The sequence below is a fragment of the Halyomorpha halys genome, unplaced genomic scaffold, assembly GCF_000696795.3.
Source record: "Halyomorpha halys isolate HHAL.00 unplaced genomic scaffold, Hhal_1.1 Scaffold33.1, whole genome shotgun sequence".
Taxonomy (NCBI): Eukaryota; Metazoa; Arthropoda; class Insecta; order Hemiptera; family Pentatomidae; genus Halyomorpha; species Halyomorpha halys.
In genome coordinates this window covers 544,550-568,750 of record NW_027109698.1, presented here as the reverse complement: position 1 = coordinate 568,750, position 24,201 = coordinate 544,550, and the positions used below count along the sequence as shown (strand labels likewise).

Below are 24,201 nucleotides of genomic sequence, written 5' to 3'. Positions count from 1 at the left end.
GATGGGTTCCAAAACAACTCATACAGTTGCTCAAACAAACGAGCTTGGACACCTGCCAAAAACATTTGGTAACGGACGGGACAATTTCTTAGACAGAATTATTACTGGTGACAAAACATGAATCCATCATTATGAGCTGGAGAGTATACGGCAGAGTGGAAACATCCAAATTAGCTGTGCAAGAAAAAGTTTAAGACCCAACCGTCCACAGGAAAACTGATACTTTTTTTTGGGACTCCAAGGTCCAGTACTGAGATATTATGAGGAACGAGGCACAACAATAGACAATGTACATAGTGAGATGCTTACTGCCAGGCTAAAGCCTATAATTCGAAGCAAATGCCGAGGACTGCTGTCAAAAGGTGTTGTGTGGTTGCACGACAATGCCCGTCTGTATATTGCTGCCCACACTGCTGAAACACTTTAGAAACTCAATTTTGAAGTACTGGCTCATCTTCCATATAGACCCAATTTTGTCCCTTCTGACTATCATTTGTTTGGTTCACTCAGAGGCATTAAGGGGCTGTTGATTTACCTCAGACGAAGCAATCGAAAAAAGCAGTGCATTCCAGACTCACAGCTCAACTGAAAACCTTGTTTTATGAAAGCATCATGAAGCTTGTATAATGATGAACGAAGTGCGTTGAAAAGCAAGGGGACTATGTCGAAAAATGATGTACTTGTAAGTTTCCCATTTCATTACAATAAAATTTTATAACTATATTGCGGATAATAATTGACTTACCCTCGTACCATGAAAAGAAATTTTCAGTCCCGTTGGCGATGAAAACCAGATAGCTATTTCATATCTTCTTGTTACACTGAAATCTTTTATATAACTTACGCTTACTTTCATATTTAATGATAACTTACAAAGATCAAATCCCTAATTTCATTGATCATAACTTAGGTTTCATGATGAAAACTTTTCCCAAGTTTAAATAAATTTGTGCTCCCTAGTGTTACCACAAAACTGAGTCAAGATCAGCTTGGATTGACACTTCAACCAGTTGGATAAACCTAATTAGAAGTATTGATCACATCTAGTCACAAAAATCATGACTCCTAACCTACTTGATCTGTTCCTTTGTTTCCATTTGTGGGGTACTTTCATTAAATCAGAGAAAAAAAAAAAGCTATATTTTAAAATCAAACAAAAAAAACTAGAACCTTAACCAAAGAAGCTAAATGAAAAAAAGATGTATTTGAAATACTTAAGAACTGTGCTGAATGTTAATAAAACAAATGAAAATAATACTACAAAATAAAAAATGTACCTTTGTTTTTTGTAAAACTAAGAAGTTAGTAGCAATCTCTTTCCTTCCCTCCCCAAATAATGTGGACTTTAACCACATTTGCAAACTTTAATGATTTACATAATTCTAATACAAAAGGAAGCTGGAAACCTAGACTAAGGGATTGTAAGAAAGTATGAATGTTAGAAATAGACTAAACCTTAAAAATCATATTTTTTTTTACAAGTAAATGAAATGGAGGAGGAAATATTTTGAGATGAAAATACATTACATTATAGTTAGGTATAGAATACTATAAATCTCTTTACAAAATATATCAAACAAAAACAAAGAACTTAAATTTTGGATTATTATTAAGTTGCTGCCATGAAAATAATTATTTTAAAGATACATACAATTAATTTCTAGGAACAGAAAATATTGTTCCTTAAGACTGACTAAATGTTCCCTCCCTTCCTTCCAAATGCTTTTAAATCCACTAAAAGGATTCAGCACCCAAAGGAAAGTAGGGGGTCCACCCAAATTGGGAACTGCTTATCAAGAGGTAAAACCCTTTATTATGGAAATACGGAGATTCCCTTCTACTACTTAAACTAAACGATCATCAATTCAATAAAACATTATCAAAAACAAATAACGAAAACTTACTTTAGCTTTTTGGGCTTGTTTTAACTCTTCCTTCTTAAAATTTCTCTGATATGAATTAATGACTCTTCTCAGCCTTTGATTAAGATCACCCATGGATGGCCACTGAGGCTTAGTGGGGTCTTCATCCCCAGCCTCTGCCCTAGCACTCCCTGGTGGTGGTTCTTCTGATGGGTCCCCTTGAGAAACGTCATCACTTATACCAAGGCCAGTAGTTTCAGATTCATCATCTTCATCACTTAACTTGCATTCCATTCTCTCCTCACTGTAAAAAATTCAACAAATTCATGAGTAAATAAATATAAAAAGATATTTTCATGCTAGTAACAGCTAATTTAATTAAAAATTTACAGTAAAAACAAGCTGGATACACAATAAAGAATATAGTTAAACTTAAAAAAGAATTACGTAGAATCATGATATGAAAGATGCGATCTTAAGAAAACTTTTTTGGAGTTTTGAGAAAAAAAAAAAATAGATACTGACCTCTCTACCCTACCTACTAGGTAAAAAATACAACAACCTTAGAAGAGTTTTTTGTAAAGAAATTATACACTACTTCATAACAATCATAGATTATACACAGAGGTGACATGGATAAAGTTTATGCAGAATCTACAGTTTTTTTTTATCCTCAACACATTTAAGGATCAGGAGCCCACAATGTGGAACCTGGGTATGCATCAGAAGGGTAACATTACTGATATTTAACTATCAATAATGGGAAAGTAGCATTATATTATTTCAATATTACATAACCAATTGCATATCGAACACTTATTAGTATACAAGAGATAAAAACTTGTTATTAAAAAGTTTTAACTGTTAGCAAAGGGTTTTTAAGCCTGTCCCACATGTTTTCCACTAGCCATAAATCAAAACATCAACAAAAAGAAGTGGCAAATGTCAGTAACCAAACAACAAATGTCAATATCCGCTTGTGTATTACAGAGAGATAAGAATTGCACACATCAAACTTTAATCATGTTCAATTTAAACAAGTTTTGTCGTAAAAGGAAACAAAATGAAAATAGACAAAATAAAAGAAATGTAAACATTGGCAAAGAAGATAGAAGATAATAAAAATTCATGGGAAGAATGGATTCATGCCAATTTAATAGAATTTCAAAATATTCAATCTTCAACTAGAGTTAATTACTTAATACAAAGGTTTGGAAAATTATTTAAAACAAGGAGAGCTAAAATGTTTGTCTATTAGCAGTTCTTAAATAATACTGAGCAAAAACTTTGCTAAGTTGATAAATCACTAGCTCTCTTCCAAGCTCAGTTTGATTTCTGTCCAAAAACTGACGATGAGTGGATCGGCTACAAATTTATATACAAGCCAGTACCGATCAATTCATTCACAAACTTGTATATTAAGACTGATTTTCTATAATGTTAATCTTAGATCTCAAGAAAATAAGTCATAAATGTTTGTTTACAACACAGCATCAACTTATTAATTTTTAGCTAAGGGGAAATACTACAAAGTTGTGAATGTAACTAATTTTGGACAATTAGAACAACATTCATCAGCTACTGTTTCCAGTGGACCCAGATTGTCTAGTGAAACTAGCCCCCTCCCAGGCTATATTAAAAAAAAAAGCTTTTAACTTAATCTTTAATTTAAAGTAGGAATTTGGCCACAGCTTAATATTATACAATATTACCCTATATGATGTGGATCATACCAATCAGTCCGTAACACATTATATCCAATCAAAAATAAAATTTATTTAATAATAAATTATTTACAAATAGGTTATATATATATATATATATCATTAATATTCTCATAAGAAACAATCTCTACTGTCTAATAATACAAATACTATTTATGACTAGTACAATCAGGAGAATTGCTATAACTGACTGCGGGGGAGGGGAGGGAGGGAGAGAAAAACATAAAGTTTCTCAACCATTTTGATTGGATTTCTCAACTTACCTAACTAATAGGAATATTTATAAAATAGAGCACCATAATATATAATACATGTAATTTCACTGATTTTCAAACTTCTAAAATTTCACGAGACAATAAATAACAAAGTTAATTACTTTATATTATAGTTCATAACAGAGGAGCCAAGTTCTATTAACTATTATGACAATATAGATATTTTTTTATTTTGAAAAATAGATCAACACACCATATTACGTTTTCATAAAATTCCTCAATTTTTATAGGTGTTGGTCATATCAGAAAAAATTGAACATCAACAACAACTGAATGTTTTTAAACACAAAAAACAATGGAATGTGATTGATAAGTAATAATATTGGAGATATGGAGAACAGCAGTAAGTAATGGTTGATTAGAAAATTTTATTGTTCTGGGATGACTCTTGTCAATTTCCTTATGACCTCCAGTGGATTTGGTGAGGGCAACGAGATGTTGGTGAGTAGTATTCCCAAGTAGTCATGACTAAATTAGGTGTAAAAATATGTAATAAATCATATATTGATCAATAAATGGTTAATAGATTAAAATCAAACTAAAGGAAAATATGAACAAAGGCAGGTTTAAAATAGAAACAGTTGAATAATTCCCTCTGTAAGTAATATTAACACAAATAGTTTTTACTTATTTCTTTATGATCCATTTTTGTGATAAAACCTATCCATTCAATTACAAGCAACAATCAGTAAATGGCATACAATTCAGAAACTAATTAGGCATAGTAGGCATGAGAATGAGCAATATTCAGGAGAATCTCTTCCTGGCATAAAATCAAAATCATTCAAGTAAACAAAGAGTTCATTTTTAGAAATCTGGAGAATTTTCAGGCTGTATGAATTTATTGTAGAGTCCGTCTAGTTGTAATAATATTATTTATATGTAGTCTCTATGATAAGGGTAGACAAAAGACTGCATATAGTTAAACAATGCAAGTCCTTTCTAAAAAAATTAACAATCTATTTGTTATAAGAATTTGGTTTCTTACTCAATCCAACCATAAGAATATTTTGTTGAGGATTACAGGAGTGGAGATCAACAATTTTAGATTCCTGTGCCATGTAATACACCAGAAAAAATTATAAGTTCTTATTTTTTAAAAATTGGTTTGAAACAAATAAACCTGTTTTATAAATAAAGTTTTCGTACATGCCCAGAGTTAAATACTTATTACTTTAATAATAGTAAACTTCAGCTATTGGAAAAAAATTATTATCATTAATTAATACATTTTTTATTATATTATAATAAATATTAGCTTTTCCTCATCAATTTTATCTTAGACTTTTTTCTTAGAACTTATATCCCAAGAGTATTAACAACCAACAAATTTTAGAGTTTAAAATTTTAACATATTCTGTTTCTTTAAGCAACAATAAATAAATAAACTATTTAACAAAAAGTGTAATGTACAAAAAATAAATGCATTTATGACATATCTATGTGAATGACAAGCCAAATTAAAAAAATAAAATGTGCAAAATTTAATTTTACACAAGGTGGACACTACGGGGAATCAAAATTGAAAATTTCTTCTTGAGCATGGCAAACAGCGGTGCATGAAATTCTTAAATAATTGAAAAATTGAATGTGATTTTTACTTATAAAAAAGGCACATTCCAGTTTTAAAAAGCCATGCTAGTTAATTCTACATGAACATATTTTTACCATTATGAATATATCGAATTAAATTAGAAAAAATAAAATAAAGTAAACACGAACCATAAAAGCTGTTGTAGTTTCCCTGGCTGCAGAGCCCAACTCCCACCAGATTAAAACGAACAAATTTACCTGTATTGACTGATGTAGCTATCACTAATGTTTATGATGATCTTACAAGGGTAAAGCAAACAAAATGAGTAAGAAGCATTTGTTAGCCATCATCCAGCCAGGGAGTTTAAACAATTGCAAACTAAATTTTTCAATGGTTAAGAATAATGCAGCAAATCAAAAACAAAAGAGAGATGGTAAAATGGTATTACAGATATCTCAATTAAAATTCAAGTTTTTAGTTCAAGGTAAAAATATAAATATTAAGTGTAAAAATTTCTTTCTCTCACTATCCTAATCCATTTAATCATGGGTTCGAAATAAATAAAAGAGAAAAATTACATAAAATTAAGAATATAAAGTAACAAACATATCAAAGTGAGTTTTTAATGAGCACAAACATTAAAAACCACAATAAAAATAAAAAATGAGATGATGAATTCATTATGATTAATAACATAAATTAAGCATCATAAAAATTGATTTTTTTATGAATTATTATTAATTATAATTAGACTAAAGGAATCATTACAAACATGATTTATAAATATCACTATGATATTCAATAAAATACCTAAATTCTCTCTATCCATTCTAAAATTATTTGTATTATTTATATTCTTCTGTAAGTTGAAAATTACGAACTTAAAAAAAAAAACATTAGTGGGTTGTTTTCATCGACACCAACCTGACAAAAAAAAAAAATAAATAATAAATTTATTGAATTTATAAAATAAAAATAGACCAGGCGCAGTAAGAACAACTCAAATAATAATATATAATGAAACAATAAATATGATTAATAAGAGAATCAAAGTCGTTCTTTATATTCTGTTGTTCTCTGTTCAACTTCCCGGCTGAAGAATTATCCAGGCATAATCCACCTGAATCAGATGTAAGCCTTAGGTATCCTTCCTCTTGCCTCTAATGGATATACTCTCCATAATGCGAGATCTACTCTCAAGATTGTTTAACTTGCTAGTTCATCCAGGAAACATATCTGAACATCTTCATCAAACATTGATGGAAATTATATCTATAAAGGCATTAATTAATTTTGACCTTTTGCTCCTGATATATTCCTTCTTTTTTTATTGATATTTCATTTCAGATGCCATAATTTAGCTTATATAGGTCTACATAATCCATTTCTCACTTCTATATGTAACGGTAGAAATGCAGCCTTGATAATGTGGAGTTTTACTTTATAATTCATCTCTCATTTGCACGAACAATGGTGATGCTAATCTGATGTTGATAAGACATGATTAGCTACACTTAATTAAACTAAAATTTCTTTTAAGCTTACTTAATACTGTTCCAAAATAAACAGTAATATTGAGGTTTTCATAACTGTAATACTCTATTGCAGAAAAGACAACTTTCTTTTTGAAAACTAAGATAACCTTGTTCTTAGCTCTGTTAATCTCCTTGCTCTTTTGCAGAGGTTCTTCATACTTTATTATTGACTACTGTGGTTTCTCTATATCTTTAAGGAGAACATAATATGAAAAAAAGTTGAGTTTTCCATTTTTGAGGGATTCCATTTTCCTTCTCCAATAAATCTTTTGTACTGTGAATAATAAGAAGAATGAAGACTCAGAATATCTCCTAGTTTATACCTTATTTCACACAACATGTTTTAAATGTTCGTCCACGAATGCTTTTACACATTTTATGACTTGTTAGGCATCTATCAAACTTCTATGTCTGAATGTCTTCCAATTAATGTTCAATTACTATGTTATGACAAACAAAATTGTTGAAAGTTTGAGAAAAAAAGAAAATAACTGTGAATAAGAAGCAAGGGGCTCATTATGATTTGATCACCATTTTATACTAACAAAAAGGTCTTCTTTATGATCAACAGTGGAAGACTGTTGAAGAGGAAATGAATGGAACAATGAAGAATATCATGGTAAGAAACTTTTGGAACGGCAGACAATAAGAAATGCTGCTTGCGAGGTATAACCATAAGATTTTTGGCAAGGTATAGTAGCTGGTGATGAAAAATGGAACCACTACAATAACCCAAAGAAGGGAAAGTCATTGATACTACCTGGCCATGCTTTAAACTTGACAGCCAAGCCGAATAATAGTGGGAAAAACAAAAACAATGCTTTGTATTTGGAGAGATCAGCTTAGTATAGTGCATTATGAGTTGCTGAAACCAAGCAAAACCATCATTGGAGATATCTACTGAACACAATTTATCAATATTAAATCAAGCACTCAACGAAAACATGCCTATTACTACTACAGACACAACAAATAATATGCTAGTCTGCATATTGCATCATTGCTCAAAACCTTTTTAGAAACACTTAATTGGGAAGTCCTTCCCCATCTGCCATATTGACCAGGCATTGTCTCTTCCAATTATCACTTGTTCCAATCAATGGCACATGGTCTATCTGAGCAGCACTTTAAATCATAAGAAGATATCAACAATTGGGTTGATTTGTTTATAGCCTCAAAAGATGAAGGCCAGTAATGGACAATTCTTTGAATAAAACATAATGTATCGCTGTTATATCAAATTAAATTCCTCATTTTTGATAGAAAATGGCAAAAAATTATTTGTACCTCTGCCTGTATATAAAGATTTTTTCTTTAATGAATAAAACTGAACTAAATACCTTTGGAACTCTTGTTCATTAAGTTATCAATATGAAATATCAGGAAGGAACTTATTAGCATTGCAAGGAGATTAGAAGACACTAAAGAATACTAATACCAGGAACAATTAGCGGAACAGGTGATGGAAAAAGTAAAAATATAATAGTAGTACATAATATAGTATATATTATTATGTACTACTATTATATTATAACATTTTCTAGAACCTATAATAAATATATAACATGGGGAAGTTCAAATACATAACATACCGTAATTATGAAAGTATGAGTTCAAATAACCAAGTTTCGTGAGTTTGTGTTTAAGTGCAAGTGAACAGCATAACTTAAAAAAAAAAAATTATCTAAAACTGGAATTATTTACAGTAGAAGTATGACCATTAAATAAAATCTCAAATCCTTCCTTACCTAATGACTTCAGCCCTATTTTTCAATCCAACCTTTCAAAACCAATTCAATGCCTTGCCCAAAACATAACAATCATCATCCTTCTAAATTTCTCTTAAGAGCAGTTGACCACAGAATCCTTACCAAATTAAGAAATCTTCCTCTATTCAATAGTGCGCTATGTGTTGGTTTTGATCCTTCCTTACTGATAGTCCCCAGTGATTCCAGATAAACCTCAATCCAAGACTGGACCCCTAACCTGTGGTGTCCCCCTGGGTTCATTATTATCCTCCACTCATTTTGCTATCTACACCAATGACCTTATTTAACACTACCAATACCATCTATACGCAGATTATTTTCAAATTTACCAGTCCTCACATTCTGACCTATTAGTTGCCATAGAGAAACTTCGAAACGACTTGAATCAAATTAGTCACTGGGCATATGAAAGCAAGCTGAAGTTAAATGCAGACAAACCTAGTAGCAATTAAAACAGGGCCTAATCACCTCCTGAAAACCATTCCTTGGATTCCAACCTTATTTCTAGACCATAATCCTATAAAATTCCACTCATTCGTGAAAACCGTTGAGTCATCTTTGACCAAACTCTCTTCTAGAAAACCCACATCTAAGATATCTTTTGTCGTATCAATGTTAGCCAATCCTGCTGTCGTCTATCATACATCTCCAATCAACTTCAATTCAAATCCACAGTACATTTCCACAATACCCACTCACAGCCTTCAGGCTTATATTAACTGTCCCTCGAACTGTTTGCCTTTGATAGATCTTTCCAAATCCGCTCCTCTCCCTAATACTATTCCCTCCTTTATTCATACACTATTCTACTCATCAAATCCTTTATTGTTAAGCATTTTCTGTCCACCCAATTCCCACTATATAACAATTAGAAGTTTCAAACAGTATTTGTAAGTGGATAGAAATATAGAAAAAATGGAATATAAATATAATAGGATGTTTTTAATATTTATTTAGAATCTGAAAAAATGTATACACCCATATAATCATAACTTAAATTTTTTTTTCTTTTTATTGGAATATACCTTAAGATTCATGAATTATTAAAGGATTGATTTATTCAATTTTATATTTTACAAGAGATGTTACTAATTTTCTTTTAAATTTTTTTAATATGTATATATAAACATTACTTGCTCTTTTCTGTTGATTATTTTTAGTTTATTTTATTTATTTTTTTCATTTTATTTTATTAGAGGTTAGTTCACCTTATGATTTATGATATGATACAGGGCTTTATTTCTTTCTTTTTAAACTATTTTTCTCTTGGGAAATTTTTTTGTTAGTATGGTTATTTTACTTTTTTTCTTCTTCTTTAGCACTTATTACTGCAGTGAAATTTCATAATTTAATTTTTTTTTTTTTAATTTGTATTTTTACTCCAAGTCTCTAAAGCTTAATTTCAATTTCTTTAAAGGGACTAGTCCCAGAATAAATAAAGAATATTATTATATTATTAATACTCTCAAAATAATGAATCTCAAGGGTTTTTGAAAAAATTCAATAATGAGGTTTGAATGACTAAAAATTCATTATATTGAGTTATACATTCGTTATAAAAATCTCTTTGAGAATACTGCAACTTTTTCATTAAAACCAACTCGATGTTTTACACAGTAGTTCTGACCATCTTTATATTCACTAAAAGTCAATTATTTGTACATCTAATATGATACATTTAATTTGTACATTGGTTTGTCTCTTATGTTCACAAGTAAGAAACTTTGATAAATATTAACTATAAAAGAATTTGACTAAAGGAGACATATTTTCACAGGTTGAACACAATTTTCAAAAATAAGAATAGTAATAAATATAAATAATATACTGGTGGAAAACCAAAGATTTTAGATAAATTAATATACAATATATAGTCATAGAAGGTAATGCAAAGTGATGAAAAACGCATTAATAAACTGAATTTATAAATTAGTGTTATGGTGTTTCCATGGTTGCTATGAGTCAGTATTTTGTTTCACAATAAATGGAACTTTAGTAAGAGGAATTATTAACTGTAATCAATAATTTAAATTGCAGTTTTTAAACAAGCAAGGACTGATATTGTTGCTAAAAAAATTCAATAAAAAATTAAAATACACCAAACTTTAAGTATAGCAGTAAGTGAAATTAGCTTGGCCACCACCACACATTTTTATAATACACATATTTATATTTTTATTATAAGACATATTTTATCGGTTTTCTTTTATGTTTGTAAAGATTTTAAAACTTGACTCTCAAGTATACGCCTATGGACACTATATATGACTGGCCTAAGAGAATTAGTTTCTTGTCTTCAAATCATCTTTTTTTATTTCTTATTTGAGTATCCTATACCTCGCCATTTCTACTATTTGAGCCGGGTTTAGTTTTCATTCTGTGAGACATTTAATCTATATACAGACTCTTTGAATAGATTCTTTCACATCTCAGGTCAGTACTGTGCGAGTCTTTCTTGCAACTAAGGGGCACCGAATTCATTTCTCTATGAATCATGTGTAATTTTGTGCATGTTATGAGCTCTGATTAATATGAGATTGACAGACCCATGTTGCCACAATGGATATACAACAAGCGAGCACCAGAGTTACTACAGCAGTTTTCTTTTTTTGGTAAATTGTGTAATAGTAATCACGGTGAGTAGTAATTTTTATCTTACAGTTGATATGGGCTTTGTAGTCTGATCAGTGTTGGTAAAATGTGCCCTATAGGATTTTAGGAGCCGAGTAGGAATATACAAAACCTTAATGAATTTGGTAAGTAGCTATAGAATAACCATAGCTGATATTGAAATAAAACTCTATACACTTAAGGATATTTAGCATTAATATTACAAAATTTTAATAAACTATGTATATCATTCTCAAAGAATAAATAATTGCATTAAAAATCACGGGAAAAAACTCAGAAAAAAGTTGCTTTGAAATATGAAAAGTAAAAAAGGAGCTAGAAATAGGAATTATATAATCACTGCAGATTCTCTAGCCAGGGAGAAAGTCTCTAAAATTGTAGTTATTTTTCTTAATATTATCAACAAATTTGTTTAAAATAAGTTTGAGATCAGTTGGGGACATTCTCAAATCTTTATCCAATTTTCAAAGTACCCAATAGAGTATTCCCATTACCATCTCAGGATAATAATGTACAGGGCCACTGTAGGCCAGTGTGTTAAAGGGTTATCATCTTTACAACCTTTAAAACAGTTTCACTGCAGAGTGGGTGCTGGTTCGTCGATTCTGGACTGAGCAGGTTGACTTTTATTTTAGTGGTCCCAAAAATGATAAATCGACTTTCCCTATCTGGTTAGAATAGAGTGGTAACAGGTAGAATCTATCGGGATATCTAGGACCTATCTGCTCTGGATAAGCTAGATAAATATACTACTAGGGGATTTCAACACGCAAGTGGGAAAGGAGAGAAAGTTTAGGGAAATAGTAGGGGAATACCCAGCATACAATAGGACAAACAAGAATGGGGAAAGACTAATCAAACTATGGCAAAGCGCAGATCTAAAATTAATGTTCACACATTTCATGGCGGGATGCGGTATGGGAAGAAGCAATAAAGAATAGATTCAAAGTATAGAAGAACTGGAATCAAAACAAAACAGCAGAAAGATACCAGAAATATGCTCATGAAAGAAAAATAACTCATGAAGTACTAAGAAGAAAGAGAAACACCACCACTGGCAATATTACAGAAAAGGGGTAGATAATACACTGGCACAAACTAGTGAAAAAAACAGTAATGTCTTAGCTGCGTATTTTGAAAAACTATGCAACTGTGAGGAGCCCAAAGAAAGACTCGTAACACAAAAGAATACCACTAGAAAACTAGACTCAGATCCACCGGATAATGAAGAAATAGACGATATTATAGCAGCACTAAAGAACAACAAAGCATCAGAAGATGGGAAAACAGTAGAGATGTGGAAATTAACAGGAGATGATTTCAGAAAAAGAATCACGGAACTAATGATGGATATTAGGAAAGAAGAAAAATCCCAACAGAATGAAAAACCGCTCTAATACATCCCCTGCTATCTGATAGTTATACGATTTTCTTTGAAGTGCTACTTAACAGGGTGAACCCACATATAGGAGAATATCAAGGAGACTTCAGGAAAACTAGATCGTGTCAAGAGCAAATTCTGAGCCTAAAACTGTTAATGAATTACTACAAATCTTTATTTGTATGTTAGTTGTACTGTCTTACAAATCTTTATTTGTAGTAATTCATTAACAGTTTTAGGCTCAGAATTTGCTCTTGACACGATCTAGTTTTCCTGAAGTCTCCTTGATATTCTCCTATATGTGGGTTCAGCCTGTTAAGTAGCACTTCAAAGAAAATCGTATAACTATCAGATAGCAGGGGATGTATTAGAGCGGTTTTTCATTCTGTTGGGATTTTTCTTCTTTCCTAATATCCATCATTAGTTCCGTGATTCTTTTTCTGAAATCATCTCCTGTTAATTTCCACATCTCTACTGTTTTCCCATCTTCTGATGCTTTGTTGTTCTTTAGTGCTGCTATAATATCGTCTATTTCTTCATTATCCGGTGGATCTGAGTCTAGTTTTCTAGTGGTATTCTTTTGTGTTACGAGTCTTTCTTTGGGCTCCTCACAGTTGCATAGTTTTTCAAAATACGCAGCTAAGACATTACTGTTTTTTTCACTAGTTTGTGCCAGTGTATTATCTACCCCTTTTCTGTAATATTGCCAGTGGTGGTGTTTCTCTTTTTTCTTAGTACTTCATGAGTTATTTTTCTTTCATGAGCATATTTCTGGTATCTTTCTGCTGTTTTGTTTTGGTTCCAGTTCTTCTATACTTTGAATCTATTCTTTATTGCTTCTTCCCATACCGCATCCCACCATGAAATGTGTGAACATTAATTTTAGATCTGCGCTTTGCCAGATTCATATTTATAGTCATTATTACGCAAATTCGTAATGGAGGCGTTATTTCATTAGAGAGAATGAAATCAGAGGAAAGTTCATTAAATATTCTATCTCTTCACAATTATTAACAAAAAAATATCAATATATATGGAGCTCCGAGAGGAGAGGGAATGAGATAACGATAGGCCATAATGATAAAATGAATAATGATGATGTTACTACATTTGTTTGATTAGTAGCAAAGAAATATTGACAGAACAAACTCTGTGGTTATCATAAATTAACCCAATTCATATATCCATCAATAAAAATGAAAGATAACATGTTAGTAGATTCTCAAGGGTAACTATCAACAATTAAATCCTTAAAAAAAAAAAAAAAAAAAAAAAAGATCAAATGCTCTACTTTCAAACCTTAATACACACACACAGAAACATATAAAGACATTTATGGCATCCAAAACAAACACACAACTTAAAAAGTAATTTTTATACTTAACATTAACTGAATCAGGCTTTAATTAAATAAAATTATGTTAAATATGAAATTAAATTAATTCAGAAACACCAATTACCAACATAAATAGACAAAAATTAAAGATAAACTAAACAATAATCTATTAAAAAAATTGTAAATAAAAAAATAATATAACAATAGAGAGAGAAGGAAATGTACATCAAGAGATATCTGTATTGAGGAGGAGTGCGTGAGAGATGTAATGCTTACAGTGAGGCTGGAGGTGGAGGTCCAACGAGGGCTAGGAAGGCAAGGGCAGGATCTCTTCTCATCTCTGAGTAGGACTCGTACCCGTGCTTGTAAGTGCCGATGACGAGGGACTTGTCAGCATCCCTGTCCCACCAGGGGGCCGGGGAAGTGCTCTGGTCACAGTGAGGCGCACACATCGGCAATGAGCTAGCCCCACAATATTGTACCCAGTCAGCACCCACAGGTCAACATGCATTACGGTCCCACATCAATAATCAGTTTTACATCAATGATACACTTTACAAACCATTAACCATTATCTTTTAATAGACTTCTCTAGAGAATACTTTCATAATATGGAATAAGCACCTAACTCCTGTTTATAACACAATTAAATTGTTAAAAAAGAGGATTCCATAGGAATTAAATATTTTGAAAATCTGGTGTACCTAAGCTTTTAAAACTTTTTGTTCCATTAAAACAACTTATTTTGAATAAGTTTTTTTTATATATATTTAACTTATTAAAAAAAAAAGGCCTATTTCGTACTAGCCTAAAATTACTATTAGTTGATACTGTGAAGAAAAGTTATAAAAATCTATCAGTAAAAAATTTCAAGTGATGAAATGCACCATGAAATAAGAATTGACAGCCTAAACAACCTCCAAAAAAAAAAAAGAAGAAGAAGTTATATATCATAAAACAACTCTGAAGGAAAATTATAAAATAATACCAATTTTAACAAATAAACTTAAAGGTATATAAGTTCAAAAGTTAAATTATTATTTATCTTTTTAGTTAAATGAGAAAGAAAACAATCTTAATAAAATGTTACCAGAAAAAATACAATTGGCCAAAATCTAATCTATCAAAAAAGGACAAAACATTATGTAATAACCATAAACAACTGACTACCAAAATCTTATCTATTAATCAATTCAACTTATAAATATAATGGCAGCTTATAACCGTAATGGACAGCAAAAAAATTAAATTGGTGATCAAAATTTCCAAGACATTAACAAATCAGAGAAATTTCTTTAAAAGGAAAGTTATGTCATCATCAAGTTTATACTTTTTATCAGTGTATCCTTAACTTTTAATACTGGTGTACATATTTTAATCAAATCTTTGAAACACTAAGTACCCCTCAACAAAAAACAAAACAAAGTTTAAAGAATACACAAAATAATAATAAATGATGTTTGTAAAATAAATAAATCTAACATAGTAAATACGATTTTTTAGATCAAGATTAAATTGATTGTTGATATGTCAGCATTATTATTTAGTTCCCAGGTGGTTAATTTTGATGTAACAAGCTGTTCCATAAATAAAAGACTAATCTTTTTTTTTTATTTCTCAATATCTACAAATAATACACAGTAACTTTAAATAGATATGACATTGGAAAAGAAAAATATATTTTAGGATGTTTTCTATTAAAATAATATGTAATTTGCTGCACTAGGTCTAGTCATAACCTGGTGCAGAGCATACCCGCTTCCCCACTGAACTATTCCTCTAAACCTTCATAGTACACATACAATATAAAGGGCTGTCCGTAGCTCAGGTGTTTGAGACACAAGTCTTAGCAAGCAGGGAACTGCAGGTGACGCCAGTCCTAATCTGGCCTGGAGGGTGGACTTTTTTTATTTCATGCTGGCCCCACGAAATGGAAGACTCGATCTCCCACCATGATTAGAATAGGTTGGTCACCTCTAGATAAAAGTTGACATAACATTCATTTAAAAAAAAAAATTATGAATAATTCGATTTTCTTGACAAAATTGTATTTTTAAATAAGTGAGTGGGTATGTAACATAGAATGTAGTCAAATAATAGTATTCTACTTACTCCCTTGTCCTTAGCAATATGTTAGTAAGTTATATAATACAGTTAGTTCTTGAATTATGACCATCTCGACTTAAGAAAATTTAAACTAACAATAAAAAATTAATTATTTTTCACTAGTTTTGTGTTTCAATCACATAAAACATGATGATTTGATGGATTTTCCAGGCAATAGTCCATCAAGGAAGAAGAGAATAAATTTTACATCCAAAGTGGAACCAACATATACAGTTGAGGGACTGACCCTTTTAGAAGGGTGGTAAATAACAAACTTGCCTTAAGAACAGGTTTTATTTTCAAAAAGTACATTGAAAATATATTTTTAAATTAGACATTCCAAATGTCATTCATTATTGATTATGCATAACTGAAAACATTCTCAACAATTTTCATCAATCACTCCTCAATTATTCTTATCAGATAGAATAACATTGATTTTTTGCCTGATCCTCATATGTTTAAACATCTTGTCCTTGAGATAATTAGAGAAAACATTATATGCACGCAAATCTTATAACCATACCATCCACTTTTAGATACACCTCAAATAGATTTAATTGTCAAGGAACTTTTCCCTTTATTACTCCATTTACTCAAGCTAAAATAAAAATGTATGAACCATGGTTAAATCTTGTTGGAACTACATATCCTCCTAATTGATTCCAACAAACTTACAGTGTAGAATTATCTTCAAATGTGTACATATTGGTTGGAGTTCATCAAGGTTCAGTGTGACAGTTACCGTAAAACCAAATATTGGGCTGAGGTCACCAACAGCACATCAATCAGTTATTTGAGGTCATCCACAAAGCTTTCAAAAGTTCTTTGCAGCCCAGTAGGAAAAGCTTATTCCATAAACTGCTTTTGTGAGATGGAAATGAGACTTCTAGTTACTTTGAGAAACTAATCCTGGAAGAACTTTCTACTGCGTTTTCACAGGACAAATCCAGAAAGATTTGTTTATACACAACTCCAGAGGTGGCATAATCTCAGCAAGGTAAATCTTGAACCAATATGATTATATTATGATAAATTTTCAAATTAGCCCACAAATTTCAATGCCATGCTTATGAGCGGAATGCCTTGGTGACTGTTTTAACACCATGTTTAACCCAATTTCTATAAGTTGTTATTTTTTCGTTGATGATATTTTGACTTAGTACTGATCAATTTGGAGCATACTACTTCAATATGGAGGATAGAAATGTAGTAGCTTTTATAACTCTTGAGCGAACATAATGAGTAAAATTCAAGCAATAATAACGGTAGTAGTAGGTTACAACCCTTGACAATATAACATGGTTTACAAATGAATACGCACACACTATTTATGTTGGAGTGGTGATCCTCAGTAGTTACCACTCTCTAAGTCACCATTACAGATCAGTTGTTACTATCAACAATAAAACATTATGCTAACTGATCACAGTTATCTTAGCTATGAAAACTACTTTCCCTCCCCTGTCAAATGCAACCTTCGCTCCTCCCCCTCTCTATCCACATCTGACACCTCATGTCAACTAATAAATGTGTCGATTATTCGTGCCCCACCCAGTATATTTGCAAGATACAGGGTAGATTCAAAAAAATATTTGAACAACTTAATCTAGCTTAAATGAGTAAATATGGAATTTGTTGATTAATTTCTTGCAATTCTAATGTACTTTAACATTTGTTGTAACTAATCAACTTAGGGTTTGCTTATCTTTATCTTGACAAAATTTTTTTTTCAACTCACATACTGTAATAAGGAGAGGGATAGTCCAGTAGGTAAAGCATTGGAATCATAACTCAGATTATAAGATCATCAACATAGCAGACTTCAGGATTAATTTTAGCTGTGAAAATCAAAATTGTATTTTCATTAAATCAACCAGGAAACAACAAGAGTTGACAGACCCAATTGGGGCACAAAAATACAATAAAATGAGGACCCAGTCCTTCAATGGGAAGGCAGAAAACCTGGTAGAAATGCATGATTCTGGTCAAATTAACTTCAAGTATGAAACATTGTTAATTAAAAATTGAACTCAAAACAATCAATTGGGGTTGCAGCATAAGGATTAATTAATTAATTACAGTAATTTACTTTATTACCACTTTATATAATAAATAGGTTAAGGAGGAGACAAATTATTGAATAATGTAGAAAACACATGTAAATGTCTATATTTGAAATATAGGAAGAATAATCAAGACAATTTAATTATGAATCTATTTAGAGATAAGAAGCGCATCTACCAATCCAAGACTTTAAGAAAGAAGTCTTTTAAGTGATAAATCCTTAAAGGCAATGAAAATCAAGATATTTATGAAATCGTAGGAAGCATGCCGGAGCAGTGCAAGCTGATGTTTCACAATACAATAACATGCACTAAAGATGATAAAATACATAAAAAAGTAAAATCAGAGATGACATAAAATTAAAAATAGAGATAATTGATCAACCTTCATTCACATTAGTGCCTCATTTTCTATACTAGTGAGTGGTGTATATGTCTACCAACTTTAAGGCCTAAAAATTGAGGTGCCGTAGAAATTCTGAGGAGGATCCAATATTGTAAAAGGAGCGTTTAAACATAAAATAAAAAAGTTCAAGAATAATGAGCACTTAGAATACCTGAATAACCAAATTATTAACAAAGTGTAAACCATAAATTAGGAAATCAGTTCACTTCTTGCAGAACATACTTTAATTACTTAACACTAATGTGATATTAAAATTCAGGATATATAATAAAATAGAAGATAAGAATATAATATGATATCAATTAAAACTGAAATAATTAGTGTTGCTTTTAAGAAACATATTAATTATTAAGTTTCAAAGATTGAATGTCTTTGGTAATATGCAATGTCAACTTTTAGCAATTCAACACTTTACTTTATTGTGAAAAAAAAGATTTATAACGTATGGTGCTAAATTTTGTCCAAGTCTCAGCTAAAAAGAAGTAATTTATTTTGTTAGCAAAGCAGAACCCTAGTAAGAATTAGAAAAGAAGTTCAATTCATAAAATGTTGCTACTCCAATATCTTCAATACCTTAACAGGTATCCAAGATTGAATCTAAACCTTGATATCTGTTACAAGATAGAGGATACCTATTACTGAAACTCGGAAACAACTTCCCTTATTAAACTGCATCTGGGTACTGCTTGAACTAATAAGAATTAGTTTATAAATAAAAATTTACAAAGTACAAGGACTAATAATTTTTGTTTCATAAGGGGGACAACTATTAGCGATATTATAAAAGTTAAAAAGTACACATCAGAAAATATATGTCTTAAAGACCAATAGTATTACTTTGTCTTTATTATGGAGGTGAAATTTGCATAAATTTCAACTTCTATAAACATAAAAAAAGAAATCTAAAAATAAATTAGTAAAATAATAGATTGATATGATGAACTATTTACACAATACTGATTTAATTTCCTTATTTTTTAAAAGCTTTTATTTAGTTCCACTTATATCAATCAGAACTTGTAACTGAACTACATTCAACTAAAATTCACATCAATTATCCAATCAAGCTGAAATTTGGTATGAACAGATAAAACCAATGATAATGCAATATTACGATGTCATTAAGATGGATCATAATATTGATGGTGGATTTTGATGAAAATGGACACAAACCTATTTTTTAAAACTTTCTCAAAATTTCTTAGGAAAGCTAGCAAATATCTATAGACATGTAGACTAGTCTACCATTGCAAGAATTCTCGTATTAGATATTTCCTTCTCTTTAATGTATTCAAAATGTAAGTGATACGATCATTTGTATAAACAATATAATATTATTAAATCAGTTTATTTTGTACATACAACTGGTAAAGCCGCGTACTAGAAAATGACATCTTTAAATAATAGATGGCGTAATAAGTTATTATGTTGCTCCACTGGAAAATATCAATCTACTTTTACAGTTAAGATTCAGCTATCCTTAAACTTATATTAACCACAAATTATACTCCTGGAAACCTCAGAGCTAGGCTGTTTTAAACAGGCTACGAATCCATGGGTTTTAATAATTTTAGACATGAAAATTAGAAATCAGTTGTGCCATTCACTTAAAAAAAAAGCGTTACATGTGCAAAAATAAAAAGTCTAATGATACTCAGTACAGTTTTCTCCAATATTTTTTAGCTCAAATTGTTCTTAACATTCTTGGAATATCACTGTATAATTTGAGCAACAAAACCAAGCAATTGGTCAAGGCTTTAACTTGAAATATTGTTGAAAACACAGATGAACAGACTAAACACATTTGATACAATCATTTGGAGGATCTCAAGTTCGACTTGTTCCAAATCAGTGACGGTATCTAGCTGAATCATCAAAAATCAAAATCAGGTGAGCCATTAACTCAATTGTGAGGTAGATATAGCAAACATCTAAACACTTTATTTACCCTATTTCTGACTAATCAAGCAAAGTAATAAATAATATCTGTAAAATTAATTTTCACGATATTTATTGGTGACGATACCATAGTAGGTTACATAATCTAATTAATAACATTCTATTCAAAAAGTAATTCCTAAACTTTAACTAAAAAAGACCTTATGTTTGGTGGTGAAATGGTAAGAATGTTAAAGTTTACTTATGAACATAACTGGGCTGATGCAAAAAAGCAGGATCTGTCTAGCCTTTTTTTTCTTTGAGTAGGATTCATATTTCGCAATTTATAAGATTAGGCATGGGTAAAAACAAAAGAACATGTGGTAACTATAAGTATTCCATGGTAAACATGGAAGCTAACCTAAGAATGAAATTCCACCCTTGCCTAATTCGTGTGCTATTTCAAAATCAGTTCATTTTTAGGTTTTAAAACACAGGGCATAACAATGTATGTTCCATAGGAACATTTTAGTGCATTGATAACTATGTCCAAATCTATAAAATCCAATTTGAACAGTCTCAATTTACAGACTTATCCAGAGTTTTGAAACACCTCACATATGTGATTGACTTTCGTTAAAGTTACAATAAGAATCGAAATTGAGATTCTTCTCATGAAATTCTCATTCAGTTAATACGTCATAATCCATATCATAATAGTCAAAGTCCAACACTCCTGAGATCCGGAGAAGAGATTGATACTACTGTATTATATATGTGTGCAACGGTATCATCTCTGTAAAAATTCGAGGCTGATGATGATGATGAATTCACATATGTATAAGCTAATGAGGCTGATGATGATGATGAATTCACATATGTATAAGCTAATATCTACAGTATTTGGGATCAATAGATTATTAGAATGGCCTAGTTGTTATGACAAAACATCATACAGAACTTTTTCAACACTTCTATATAGTTTCATAACTATCAAAGAAATCTTCTAATCCCATTTTACCTCACTTCCAATTATCCGTTCAAGCTGAAATTAGGTTTGATTAAATAAATCCTGAAGATGTTGCAATACTATAGTGCCATCCATTGGTCTTAATAAGGATACAGTAAGTAGAAGTCCTAGGATCTCCATTCTGGCAAAGATCTAATCAATATTCAAGATATTACTAGACGAATATCAAGCTTGTAACTTTAACTTCATTAGATCTTAAAATGGAATATAGGTCTTGGCCGAAAAAATAATAATCTTAAGTTGAACTTATGATAGAGAAAACGGACTGTGAAAATTTTGAGGGATGATGTTGAACAGAATTTTGTTAAAGTATATTTTAAAAATAAATAAATAAAGGTTAAGTACATCTTAAAAACTTAAAACCGAAAAATAAAGTTTATAAATGATTTTATTTTCATGAAAATGTTTTATTGAACGGTAAAATCACTTTCTCATTCTTTCACACTTCATTATCATATTACAAGCTGTAAAAGTCAAAGTTAGAGCATATTACATTATTGAATATTACTATCTGGTGCACATCACACAACTTTCACTTACTAAGCTACTTTTAGTAGGTTGAAATTAATCCTTCCTTGTTTCAAAACAGCGATTTTCTAATTACTAAAGATGAAAATATCATATCTTAATATATTTCCATTTATGGGCTAAGTAAAAAAACTATAACTAATTTTCATTTCTATGGGTATGAGAAGATAGTTATAATAACCATTGAGAAATGAAAAGGTTGATTTATATCTTTTTTACAACTATATTCTATACTCTATGACTTAATATGTTAGCTACAGATTTTTCTAAAATTTTAGGTTTCCAACGATATATTATACATGTATATTACTACTCTTATTTCTGGAACTTCAGTTTTCAAATGGGAAAAACATTTTTCTTTTAATACAATGGCTGTTTTATAACCCCCAGAATGGAATATATGTTTGTCAGGATATGAAGAGACAAAAATCTCAACAAATGTAGACAAATAGATATGCCAGGGCTAAAGAAAGCTCAAGAATTCAGATGATCTCAACAACCAAACAATTATACCCTCTTTCATAAACTGATGTTTAGTGAAAAGAAAGTTCCAGCTATATTGTAAAGAATTTCAAAGGATTTGAAGGGTATTAATAAGTGAATATATTACACTAACTCTTGATTTAATTCATATAAGTGTAAAATTTGAGTATATATTTTAAATTAATGACCTCTATAACCGTATAACAATGGCCTATAGTCAAAGAGCAATGCTAAAATGTCAGATAGAACAAAGCTAAGCAACTGTACATGCTCCTGACCTAGTTAGCAGTTCCTACTAAACTGTTTTTGCCACAGCACCCTTCTTGGACTAAAAAAATTTCACACCACACCTGTCCAGATAAAACGATTTCATGGCAGCCTTGTCAAGCCAAAACAATCTAAAAATGTTGGCACAATTATCCTCAGAGCAGTCGAATATATAAAAAAAGATGAAAAAACAGTTCACAGTGAATCGTGAAACGTACTGTTACTTGCAATATTAATTTGAGAATGTGCGGCACCTCTGGTATACCTTTGGGTAACCTCTGGTTGGTACCACTTTGTGGGTACTTAACTATATAGGCTTCTTTCTATGGAAAAAACTTCGACTGGGTCAAACGAGATGGAAATCAATAAATACACTTGCACCACAATAATAAAACCAACACAAAATAATTTCTGAGCAATATAATATAATGATATAAGTAAGCTTGCTTGTAGAAAATAAATTCTTTCTTGTTTCAAGTCGAGACCATAAACAAATATTTTTAATGAATTGGTAGGATAAACATTGTAATATAATGATTTTTTAATTATCTATTGGCAGAAAGTAAACTTAGATTGTGATTAACTGATTTCAATAACTAAAAAAAAATTTATCCCGTAGTATGGTGAACACCTCAACTTTGAACCATTTTATTTTACATTCTAAAATTACACAAAATACGAGTTAATACATTACAAAACTTGACTCAACTAAAAAAAAATTATGGTTGTACTTTCATGTACTATCATGTCATGAAATACTGTAATGTCCCTCCAATATGAATAATTTTTAAAAACAACCCTTTTTGTATTTAAGGGAGAGAGAAAACCTCGAAGCATACAGATTTCATTGAAACTAAAAAGACCAAAAAATCAAAACCCAACATAAAAAAACAAGGCAACCACTAGTAACATTTTATAGATTATTATTTATTTTCAAAATAAAACAAGAAAATCACAAATATAACTTAAAATCTGTCTTTGATATAAGAAAGAGGAAAAAAAAAATTGGAAAATTTGTATTAAGTTTGACACAGAGGGAAAAAATACAAAAACTAGAAATAGACCTTTTCATAATAATAATCAACATATTAGTGGTTTGTAAAGTTCTTGATGTAAAATTTATTGATGTTGGCCATTATAAGCAGAAGTAACAAATATAGAGATAAAACATTAGCACATAATAAATATATAAAGCATTTAAATGACAAAATAAATCAATGAAATTCATAGAAAATGAATAAATAAATCATAAGAGAAAGAATGTTTAGACCCCCGTATTAATCACCAATTAGTTTGTGTAGCTCAAATTTTCTTTTCTATTTTGCAAACACACATATACACCTACATACATATACACTATAAAGTATACATTTATATGTGTGTGAGTATA

At 30.4% G+C, this 24,201-nt stretch overlaps 1 protein-coding gene across 6 annotated transcripts in view; it reads right to left on the bottom strand.

The window, feature by feature from the left end:
- Nucleotides 1-24,201, bottom strand: part of kis (kismet) — a 95,568-nt gene that overhangs the window by 21,532 nt on the left and 49,835 nt on the right. For 5 of the 6 annotated variants that reach the window (XM_014428084.3, XM_014428088.3, XM_014428065.3 and 2 more), the window contains exons 26-27: nt 14,324-14,509; nt 1,905-2,166 (exon numbers count right to left, since the gene is read on the bottom strand). In XM_014428084.3, the coding sequence (XP_014283570.1) occupies nt 1,905-2,166; nt 14,324-14,509 (448 nt within the window). The remainder of the gene's footprint in view (nt 1-1,904; nt 2,167-14,323; nt 14,510-24,201) is intronic. The other variant, XM_014428106.3, reaches the window with a different exon arrangement.